Source organism: Apaloderma vittatum, unplaced genomic scaffold (assembly GCF_000703405.1).
Source record: "Apaloderma vittatum isolate BGI_N311 unplaced genomic scaffold, ASM70340v1 scaffold41619, whole genome shotgun sequence".
Taxonomy (NCBI): Eukaryota; Metazoa; Chordata; class Aves; order Trogoniformes; family Trogonidae; genus Apaloderma; species Apaloderma vittatum.
The window spans coordinates 2,080-13,836 of NW_009736605.1; the positions used below are offsets into that span (position 1 = coordinate 2,080).

Below are 11,757 nucleotides of genomic sequence, written 5' to 3' on the forward strand. Positions count from 1 at the left end.
AGGATGGCAACTGAGATACAGTTTGCACGATCAACTGGAATGCTGGTTGTGCTTCAAAAACTTGGGCAGCGTGGATGTGGTTCCTGGAGGGGGTAAAGGCCATCTTCCAGGGAGGTGCTTCACCAATGGGTCCCACACAGAGAACTTCCCAACTTCCACCTGTGTAACAAGGAGGCAAGAGACTGGGGCTTGCTGCTGAGAAACACCACTCCCTTGGGTGTTGGGTTCTGTCCGGGCATTTCTATTGTTGATTGAAACAGCCTCGCTGTATTTCTGTGTTTTCAGACCTGTGTTGTTGCATGTTCTGGTTAGATGTGCAGGTGGATTGCTGCAATAAACGAATTGACTTTTCGTTTTGAAATACCCATGTCATGGACTAATGGTTTTCAGCCTAGGGGCTGGAAATTCCCAGGGGTCTGAGATGCAAAGAAAAGAGAACCTATTGCTAGAGGGCTTGAGGTTGTCAACTACTAAACATTTTTTTAGGATGAGGGACTTACCAGTCAAGAGCCACCACTGTAGAGTCAAAGCCCTGTTGATATATGTGTGTGTGGGTGTATATATATGTTACATGTATGTATATATATATTTGGCAAATATTAGCCTTATTTCATGACATACAAAAATAAATAGAACATTTTTGGAAAAACCTTCTTTCCCGAAGTTTGTTGGCTGTTAAATTGAAAGCAATCTACTTGGTTCTACAAGTAGAGTAGCATGGGTGAACTTCCTTGCTTACAGATCAAATTGCTGGATTAGGCCCTGCTCAGGAAAGTCAAAAGCGAAAGGTTCCTGTGGCGTTGCTCATAGGTCTTACTATATATGCAGTTGAACATAGCAAGTTACGTAACTTCTCATTTTTCTAAAGTGAATAATGGGAATACGCTGCACCCGTGCTGTGCGGCCAAGTGAATGCCAGAGTTGGAAGGCTTCCTCGCTGCTTAACTGTCTTCTAATTATTTTTAGTCTTAAACCGTAATGCTATCGCATGGCTTAGCTCTTGGGTTTCTGATTTGTAAAGCTCTCTGTTTCACTAAAGGGAGAAAAAAAGATTTCTCCACGCAATAGCTGGTGGGCATCCGTTACCCTATAGACAGCTGGTGCTGTTTAACAAGCGAGGCTGGTGGCGTATGAAGCCGAATGTGCACACATCCTCACGGACACTTGTGGCTGCTTGTGCTCCAGATGGCACTTCCAAATATATCTAACTTTGTGAACCGACTGGTGAATCAACTCTTAATTGATTGCAAGTTTTAAACAAGAGTAAGATTGAAACTGTGCAGACAAGGATTTCAAAGCTGAGCTGCTTTGGAGTAATTTTCCTCAACTTCACAGGGGAAAATCTGTCGTGAAAGCATGCGATGTAAAAGAGTGCTCTTGTTTGCGTTGTCCTCTTTGATTTAAAGATGTAACTTGCTCTTTTAAATTTCCATTGGGCTGGGAGCCAAGCTGTGCTCCCTTGAAGACAATCACAAAGTGAACTTCATTGGAAACGGGATTGGGCTCCTAGCATGGAAAACAGCAGTTCAAAAGAACTCTTTTTGGAGATTTATGAGCATATGAAAAGAGGGAGTTCCAATGAGTCGTGTACCCGTGTAGAAACTAGTTTACAGTGATCTCTGTAGCATTCAGGGGTAACTATATTTCTTAACTGCCATGCAGGATGCAGCCATCCTTCTTGTCATAATAGGGTCCCAACGTTTCCTCTGGGGTGTCCTTAGCTTTGTTTTCCATCTAGTATTTGGCATCCTTCCGTTGTTAGTGAGTAAGGGAAAGGCAAAGCATGAGTGCCGGCCCTACTGGAAGCAAAGTGCTGGGTGTGCAGTTACGCAGTCGCCGTGGTTGGAGCAGAGGAGGCATTCCCATCTTCCCTCGAGCTGTTGCCTTGCGCTGCTCTTCACCCTGGTGTTGGTTTTGCTGTTTGGGGCTGTGCTGTGAACTAGGTCACGGAAAGGATCTGAGACAAAAGCGTGTGGCGAGGGGGGGAAAAGGGATTTTTTTTTTGTTTTGTTTTCCAGCAGTGCTGTTTGCTTGCTGAAAATTGTGTTGACACAACCGAGAGTGGTAAACTGTGGTGTGGAGGTGGAAGCTACTTGCACCGGCTTTCTTGCTTTATTGTCAATGCCGAAATGCAGTGCAACTGTAGCCTTGGGCTGAAGGAGCTTTCTTTCACACAGGGCCAGAAGCTCTGCAAACAGACTGTGCCTTCAGCGGAGTCCTGCAAGATGTAATGATCTTTTGTGAAGCTGTTTCAATCGGCTGAATTGGGCTCTCAGTTCACAGTTGTTTGTCGAGGGATGGGGCTGCTTCTTTATGCAGCAACAGTTGTACTCGCCCAGAGGGGTAGGGTAAGAGTCATCATTAGTAGTGATTTGGTAGTGGAGATGTTTAAAGGCTGCTTAGTTTGGATATTGTTGTGCTGTGACGGGGACACATGCGGTTTGTCTTTTCTAACTTTGCTCAGGCTCTAATGACAGGCACCGTTGAGGTGATGGTTAATCTGGGCTTGACTTCTCTCTATGCCATGGAAAGAGCTGCAACATGGAGATGTAGTTTAGCAATGTTAGTTGTGTTTTGGGCCCCTCCCTACCTCTTCCTCAGTAGTTCCAGAAGCTTTTCTGGGCTAAGGCTGTTCCCTTCCTGCTGTAAAATAGACCAGGCGGTAGGTAACATGCTTGACTTTGAGAAGCGTGTGTTTGGACTGTGCTCCTCCCCCACTGGTTTCTTCATCTCATGCTGCTCAGACTGGGAGTGTTGTCTAGCTAGCAACCCAGGCTGTCCTTTGTTGGCCGAATCTAGGAAGCCTTGCTGACAGTCAGCCTCAGCTGGGCACCGGACAAAGCCAGTGGTGGTCTACTTTTTCCAACTGAAGTTGGAGAAATGTATTTTATTCCTGGTAGCGCTGTAACTGCCCTGGCAGGAAGATCTATGTAGCCACTGGTATGTCCTGCAGCTGGGACAAAGGATGTGGGGCTGAGTCCCAGGTTCATCATACTTTTGACAACAATCCAGGAGGCTTAACATTTTTGGGGGCCGCCTTGTTGACTTTTCACAGAGCTGTGTCAAAACCGTTGCTCTTGTTTACACAGAGAACGAAAGTTGGCGTGATCCAACCTGTCCCGACGTTCTTGTGTTGGTCTTCTCATGAATTTTTCTCTACTTGGTGCCCAGCACTGCCTTGCTTCACCCACCATCAAATGGGCTCTGCCCGCTCATGGTTCTTGTCCCGGCAGTCTGTGCCTTTCCATAGCAGCCTCTACCTGCTGGAATGTCCTTTGACATCTCCAGAGAAATGTGACCCTGGGCTGCTGGGGATGAGATGGGTCAGAAGAGGAACTCTGTTCCCAGGCACTATCTGAGCTCTGATTCTTCTGCCTGGGAGTTGAGGGAAGATTCTTTTATGTGGTGGTTAAAGGAAAAGGCTGAGAGTCGATCCTTTCCTAGAAACCTAGGAGAAATGCCCTTACCAATAAGGTAAGAGCTGGCAGCTCTCCTTGCTTTTCCTGTAATGTGGTGATGATATGTGTTTGTGAAGCTACTGATTGTTCTCAAAGGGATTCCTATATCATCACAGTTGGTGATTTAAGCCTCTAATATTTGTTCCCTTTTGTACAAATGAGGGTGTTTCTGGTTTGTAATCCTAATGATTGCAAGGTCCTGTGTAGCCATCTCCTTTCTTGGTATTGGAGCACTTTCTGAAGGTAGAGGCATGGTGGCCTCATCCCCATTTACCAGAGAAGGACACATACAGAGGAAGGATTTTTCCATGGTTGTTTACCAAGACAGAGGTAAAAATCTCTGAGGTCCCTTCCAGCTTAGGCCATTCGGTGATTCGGTGATTCTGTGATCAGCTTTAATGAGTCCTAGCCTATGGCTCCAGCCATATGCTCCACACACAAGCTGTGTGCAAGTCTGGGGAGTGAACAAGCATTAACATCCTGTGTTCCAGGCTGGAGGATTTTTATTTCTATTACAGTAATAATGCCATTTTCTGAACTGTGCCATGCCTTGGCTTTAAATTCCTCTGTGCTTAAATCCATCCTCATTCTTCCTCTCCCAAAACTGGGCCTTACATCCCCGTTCTTATTTACCCTACCTGGTTTCTCTGCTGCCTTTGAGGAGCTTTCTTGAGGCATGATATGCACTTAGATCTTGGGAATTCCCATATGCAAAAGGTTTCCCCCCTACCTTCTTCATTGCAAGAGCCCAGCAACCCCAAGTGTTGTGCAAACACCTGCAGCTCCTGGTGCAGTGGGAAAGCTTCTTTATTTCATTGCAGGTTGTATCACCAGCCAAGGAACCCTGTAGGGGAAGACGCTTTGTTCTTTGGCATGGCTTGTGTGTGGTAGAGCTCTCTGGTTGGTCATAAGCTTTTCTGGAGGTGTTAGTGGAGGAATCTTATGCCTGTAAAGAATAGTTGGCCAAGTATAAAGCCCAATTTCTGTTACTCTCCCTCTGTGCTTGGGGAAAGAGAGGGCTGACTGTTGGTTGACTGTTTTGTTGCTCGCAGTTTTGCTGTGAGCAGAAAATAATGGAGGGATGTATTTTAATTTTAAGGCGGTCTTGTACCTGCTCTGAAAGTACAGTGTGGCTGTAGTCCTGTGTTGGCTGGAGGCAGCAATCATCTGGGCAGGAGGCACGTGAGAGTGCTCCTGGGGGCCAAATGTTGGGATGCCAAGGTACCTTCACCTGTAGCTGCACCCCCTCTGTCTGCACCTCTTCACTGTGTGTATGAGCTTCCCCAAACTGGTGTCTAACCCTCCTCCTTTATGTTTCTCTTCTCACCTAACACAGCATGTAGGTTTGGAAAGCAGGATGGTGTCTCCCCGTCTTCCCTATGGGGTGCAGGGTTTTTGACATGTCAGTGTTGGGAACTGTTTTGATGTCACCCTGCTCCTATTCCAAAAACTATGACCCTCTTCTGCCCTTTACGGATGAGACTGAAGCTTCTGTTCCAAATGGAAGTGCGTTGTAAGAAGTGTTGGCCCATATAAGTTAGATGTGATCTCTAATCAACTCTCTTCAGTGTTATTAGTATGTGTATATATAGAGATGATTTTTAATAAAATTCAATTCTTCGAGGCCCAAAGTATCTTCTGGAGGCAAAGGTTACAAAGAAAGGGAGGTGCTTGTGGTGCCATTGATTGTATTGTAAAATGGGCACACCTTGCGGTTGTGAAAACAAAGCAGGTTCAGGCATGGTGTCTGATCCTCTCCTGCCCTTCTCCTAGGGAAGTCACCCTCACTCCCCACCCCTTCCCCTTACCTATAGACTATAAGGCTGCCTTTCTGAATCCTGGGATCTTTGGGCTGAGCATTACACAGGTGAAGAGGTGGTGGAAGTTGAGCCTGGTAATTTTTCTGGGGGTGAATTTCTGTATCTAGGCTGCTGAGTCTTCTCAAGTCGCTGTGTTTTCCAGGTGACTTACACTGTTTCTTCCGGATTTTCAGAAGAATGAAGGGCTAGACTTTGCAAATGAGAAATACATTATCAGTTTATTTGAAGCTCTACAAATGTGTGTATTTTACTACACCAGAAAGAGAGGTATTGGCCAGGACAAGCTTCTGAATTGGGCACAGTGTGATGAGTGGTGATGTGTGGCCAGGGTGAGGGAATTGTTGCAGTAGGAATGATCTCTTGCTTTGCTCAGAGCATGCTTTCATGCCTGTTTCTCTTCCCTTAGGTCGATCGTGAGGAGCCGAGCACACCACCATCCTTTGATTGCACTCCTCCTAAGTGAAGCCCACTAGCTCTCTGAGGACCAGACCTCACTGATGACTAGAAAGCAAAGAGTACCCAGGAAAGCACTTTTACTACGGACTCCACCTCAGGAGTACCAGGAACTCATCTTCTAAGTAAAACCCGTGCCCCTTCTGTGCAGACCCGATGTCTGCTGCGATGGATACAGAATCAACATATTCAGGATACTCCCACTACTCAGGTCACTCCAAAAAAGCTCACAGACAAGGGTAAGAAAATGTTTATTTTTAATTACTTAACTGTGTGAAGCTAGGACATGTCCTCTAGGGAAAAAAATTGTAAACCAGGATGAAATCAGTGGGGATGGGACCACATCTCTGGAGGAGATTCATGTGGAGAGTCATCATGAGGAGCCCAGTGAGGAGACTAGAAGCAGTAATGCTGCTAATTTAATGATAATCAACCTGTTGGGTGCACACTGGGGTAAAGTACGGTCAAAAAGGTTGAGATAGCATGGAAAATATCACTTTGCTCTTAGAATATGAAGGATGAGTAATCTCCGGGCAGAAGACATGTCAGACTTCCTAAACTGATAGTTGCCAGTTGTTTTCTCTTCTGAGACCGTTTCCCTGTTGTGCGATAATAAAGTTTCCTATCTTTCCCTCTGTCCCCCTGACTACTCTGCTGCTGCTGTGTGGGATTTGTTTGGTTTTGTTTTTTTTAATAGAAAGTAGTACTTGAGTCTACAACAAGTCTTTTATCAGCATCGATTGGATTAGAAGTCAGGCTTTTCTGAACTTGAATAGCAAGTCGTCTCTGTTGTGGTAGTTTAGCAGCCTCAAAAGCCCATCTTGTTCTGAAACTTCTGTTTACTTGGAAACATAATGATGTTGTTTTTTCCTGCATCATCATTAGTTTTTGCATGCAAAACATATGCCACTTACAGTCTTTGCCACTTAGAACTGAACTGGTCCAAAAGAACTTTGCGTTTCAGAAGCAATTATCCCATGTGATTGGAAAAAGAATTCTTTCGTGAAACGAAGTCTGTTTGCTTGCAGTCCAGTTATTGAGAAAAACAACTCATTTGCCTTTTTCCCTTCTTTAACGCCCTCACCCCAATATGGATTGCCCTTTGAAGCTTAGAATACCAAGTGGAAAGATGCTTTCGAAGTTCCCAAAACACCATTAAAATCCTAGAGCCTCTTACTGTGAACAGGAAAAAGTCTCATCCCATGAAACCTTTGGGCTTTGATGATTCCAAGAGAGATGGGATGGAGAGAGCAGAGTGGGGCCTCTGGGTGCTTCTGAGCTTTGAGCAAGACCCTGAGCACGGTGAGGGTCTCTGATGCAAAGGCTGCTTTCCTGTCTGTGTAGGAAGGGAGAGGGAAATATTGGTGGGCAGATTGGTTGGGCTTAACTCATCTCAAGGTGTTTTCAGACGAGAAGCTGTGAGGTCTACAAAGGTGCACTGGCGTGGTCCCCGTGATGTTTTTGTTGTCTTTGTAAGAGGTTAACTGGGGGTTATTTACCAGTGGAAATAAACTTCACCAGTTGTCCTACAGTGTTAAGGTCCTTGCTGACAAGTCTAAGTTGCAGGAACTAAATCTGTCTTGACTAATTCCTTCTGTGAACTCTACGTGTTCCTGTGAGACCCTTCATTGCAGGTGGAGACCTGTGTAGACCAGTTGATCCCAAATGGAGTTTCCAGTTATTTGGAGAACGCAAGCTTCCCTTTCAAGCCCAGCACTTGCAGAAGCTCTTTATAAGAGAAGATGAGGTGGTGGGGATATACCCCTTTCCCCTTTTCTACCCTTCCCAGTCACTGAAAGCATAGATTATCCCAGCCACCTCTCTGTAGGCTGCTCTGGGCAAGATCCCTTTCTGTCTTCCAAAGCTTGTTTTGTCACAGATTAAGTTGGTATCGATCAAGAGATGGGCAGCCATAACTATGGCCTAATGTTTAGGGCACCTGCTGCGGATAGAGGTGTAGCACATTCCAGGTCCTGCTCCAGAAACTATCTGGTAACATTGTTCTCCTCTTGCCCTGTTTGGAAAAAGGAGTCGGGACAGGCACAAATCGCCACGAAGCAAAGATGGCAGTCGGTCTGAGAAGTCTGTCACTATCCAAACACCTCCTGCAGAGCCGCTGCTTGGGAACGATGCCTCTCGGACAGAGGAGGGCCAGGTAAGAAGGGAATGAAAGCAAATTACTTTTGACAGCACCAGTGCTGATAATACGACTCCTGGGGCACTAATTGATGCCGTGTCTCCAGACTGTCATCTGCCAACCTCTATAGAAATAGCCAGAGTAGGGCCACGAAGATGCTCAGGGGGTTGGAGCACCTCTCCTATGAGGATAGGCTGAGAGACTTGAGGCTGTTCAGCGTGGGAATGAGGAGGCTCCAGGGAGACCTTACTGCAGCCTTCCAGTACCTGAAGGAGGCTACAGGAAAGCTGGAGAGGGACTCTTTATCAGGGAATGTGGTGATAGGACAAGGGACAATGGTTTTAAACGGAAAGAGGATAGATTTAGATTAGATATTGGGCAGAAATTCTTCACTGTGAGGGTGGTGAGGCACTGGAACAGGTTGCCCAGAGAAGCTGTGGGCTCAAAAAAACCCACCAACCAGCAAAATTGATTCCCGGTTTCCACCCAAACTGTGTATAGTAATACCTGTAACAGTATTGATGTAGCCACAGCTAGACTCACGTCATGTACTGCGGTTTGATATTTTGTCATCAGATGTTTGTTTTCATGAGTCCCAGCTATTATTTCAAATAGATCTAAATGTGCTGGAAATTCTTAAGTCCTTGTTTTCATTCAGAACTCCTCAATGTGGGTTAAAGTGTAAGCAAAATAAGCTGATGCATGAGCAAGATTTTTCTCCTAGGGAACAGGGTGCCCTGAGTTGGGTCCAACACCTTTGTATCACTAGAAATTTAGACTCGTATTTCCATGTAACTGCACATTTTTCTGTTTGTGCCACTTAAAGTGGGAAGAGCTCTTACAAGGGGTAGACCAACACTAGGGTTGCCTGTGATCTTCTGGGCTGTAGCCTTAAGCTGCTGTGATGTGTCTGTCCCTTCTCTCTTCTGCTCAGTTTCTCAGCTCATCAGATGGAGGAAACTAGGCAGAGTTATTTCATGCATAAACATAAAATAGTTTAAATGCTTAGATTGCTTTACTGGAGACACTGGCAGAGAGGGAAATGTGACAGGATTATGCTGCCTTTCAGGATATACTACAATGCAGATCTCTCTTCTGGGGCCTCTGTTTTGGTGAGAAGTGATTCAAAAAACCCTTGTATTAATTTAAGATGATGACTGTTTGTGGTTGGTCTGTCTCAAAATCCTACTGCTCTAGGCATGGGAGGTATTTGTGTCTTGGAGTGCGTTAGAAGTAAATTCCTGGAGTTGTTCAAAGTAGTCGTGCTGCCTCTGTCTACTCCTTTCCCAAAGATCATTGAAGACTCTCTAACTCTTTAAAAAAGAACTGAATGAAGATCGAAAATGATGCCTGTTTCTTTAAAACAAAATGCTTTCTTCAGCACGTGTAGCTGCAGAAGTCTGGGGGAAGGTGTAAATCCTATTAATGACAGACTGCAGGAAGATAATTCAGGAGGGTAGGAGGAAGAGCAAAAACGCACGCTTCTGAGTGTGAAAGCTGCGAAGGTGTCGGATGCCCAGCAGCAGAGTTCGTGCATTGCCACTGCTTGGGGTGTGCTTGTGGGAAGCATCAGGAGTCTTCATGTGTGTGAGTCACTCCAGCAGCAGCCCTGAGTCAAATCCATACATGTCAGCGTAACGCATTGGCCGTGCCAGCACCAGGAAGGAGTAGTCGGCAGCATCGTGGGATGAGAGAAAACTAGCTTGCAGGAGTCCTCTGATATTAGCTAGGGAAGAAATGACACTTTGAGAAAATGTAATGTAACCTGACTATATGGCGACTTGTGTTTCAGGTAAGTTGCTCTGTGACTGAGTGCCTTGTGACAGTGTCCTGAACTCTAATACCAGAGCTACTGGGTAGTCTAGGATCCCCTCAACTTGAAGTCCTATACATGAAAATATCTTCTGTGACCACCTATGATTTGTTGGTTTAAATAAACTTTTATTAAAATGTCAGCTGTTGAGGGCAGTGCTACTGTAGAGGAGAATAAAAGAAAACAAAGTGGAGGAACTTGCTGGAAATGTGGTTGCTTCTGCTAGGGGTGGAAAAATGATGTGTGAACTTGTTGTTGATTGTGCAACAACAACTGGCTTGAAACTGAAATGAAAATTTCCCTTCCAGGTGCTTCTGTGATGCACTTGCACTTCAAAATTTGTGGGCTGGAAGAGTGCTAGTCGTTGCCCTGTACATGGGAACTGAAGTTTACTGCAGTTTCCAGGAGTTATGTGATATTACTCGTTAAGTGTGCTGGAACCGCTGGGGTACAGTGAGTGGCATAGCAAGCTGAGCTACCTGCTTGTACAGTTAGGGTTTTTTTAGTGCCTAGAGTTTATAGTCACTGGTTTGGACAAGTTGCTGTTGTTTCCAAGCCTTTGCTAATTGTCAGGGTTGATTATTAAATTTATTGAAGGTGTTGGGTTTGCTATATTATTTATTTATTTATTTGTTTGTTTGTTTTTCTTTGGGACTTTAGTCTGTTGTAGCAATCTTTTTCTGGGCAAGGAAAATACAAGAGCTGGAAGGAATGACCTGATTGTTTCAATATTATTTTTGTTTACCTCTTCCTCCCTCAGGATGACAACTGGGGTGAGACCACGACAGCAATCACAGGCACCTCTGAGCACAGTATTTCCCAGGAGGACATTGCCCGGATTAGTAAGGATCTGGAGGACAGCGTTGGGTTGGACTGCAAACGTTACCTGGGCTTAACAGTGGCAGCTGTTCTTGGACTCCTTGTCTTTTTTACCCCCATCGCCTTCATTCTGTTACCCCAGATCCTGTGGCGGGACGATCTGGAGCCATGTGGTACTGTCTGTGAGGGACTGTTCATCTCTGTGGCATTTAAACTCCTCATTCTTCTGATTGGGACCTGGGCTCTGTTTTTCCGCCAGCCCAAGGCAGATATACCAAGGGTGTTTGTGTTTCGGGCCCTTCTCTTGGTCCTCATATTCCTGTTTGTGTTTTCCTACTGGCTTTTCTATGGCGTTCGCATCTTGGACTCGAAGGACACCAACTACCAAGGAATAGTGCAGTACGCGGTGTCTCTGGTGGATGCTCTGCTCTTCATTCACTACCTGGCCATCGTGCTGCTGGAGTTGCGGCAGGGACACTGTCAAGGTCGTTCGGTCAACGGATGGAGAGTCGCGATACTACAGCTTGGGGCACTTGAGGTAGGTATGAGCCCTCGAGGTTCAGGGGTGTGGCTAAGTGGGGCTACGGTGCGGTGTGAAGCATCAGCTGGTTTTGTACATATGGTATCACTGGTTTTTGAATCTTCCCCCAGAGGATTTCTGGAGTCTCTCCAAAGTTACCAAACTGGACCTCTCTTCTGCTCTGTGAGTGTGGGAGAGGTTGTCCCTGCTTCAGAGGATTCCTGTGCGTTTCTTTAAAAGGAAAGAGCTGATGACACAACTCTAGTGGGTCACTGGGCTAAGACTGAAAACATCTTTAAGGTCCTTCTCTGGGCTTCCTCCCCTCTCACAGAATCACAGAATTCTAGGGCTTGGAAGGGGCCTCAAAAGATCCTCCAGCGTGTCCCCCCTGCCAGAGCAGGATCACCTACAGTAGATCACACAGGAACATGTCCAAATGGTTTTGAATGTCTCCAGAGAAGGAGACTCCACAACCTTCCTGGGCAGCCTGGGTGCTCTGTCACCCTCACAGTGAAAGGTTTTTCTAATGTTTTGTGGAACCTCCTATGCTCCAGCTTGCATCTGTTGTTGTCCTATCATTGGACATCACTGAAAAGAGCCTGGCACCGTCCTCCTGACACTCACCCTTTACATTTTTATAAACAGTAACGAGGTCACCCCTCAGCCTCCTCCAAACTAAAGAGACCCAGCTCCTTCAGCCTTTCCTCATAAGGGAGACGTTCCACACCCTTAATCAT

General features: G+C 45.8%; 1 protein-coding gene across 1 annotated transcript; it reads left to right on the forward strand.

Moving 5' to 3' along the window:
- Nucleotides 1-5,682: 5,682 nt before the first annotated feature.
- On the forward strand, nt 5,683-11,038 carry LOC104279668 (vang-like protein 1; the record flags this gene model as incomplete). Its single annotated transcript, XM_009877027.1, is given in 4 exon segments — nt 5,683-5,970; nt 7,760-7,886; nt 10,442-10,971; nt 10,973-11,038. Coding segments are annotated over 4 exon segments (806 nt in total), but the record flags the coding sequence as incomplete, so codon positions are not given.
- Nucleotides 11,039-11,757: the final 719 nt, after the last annotated feature.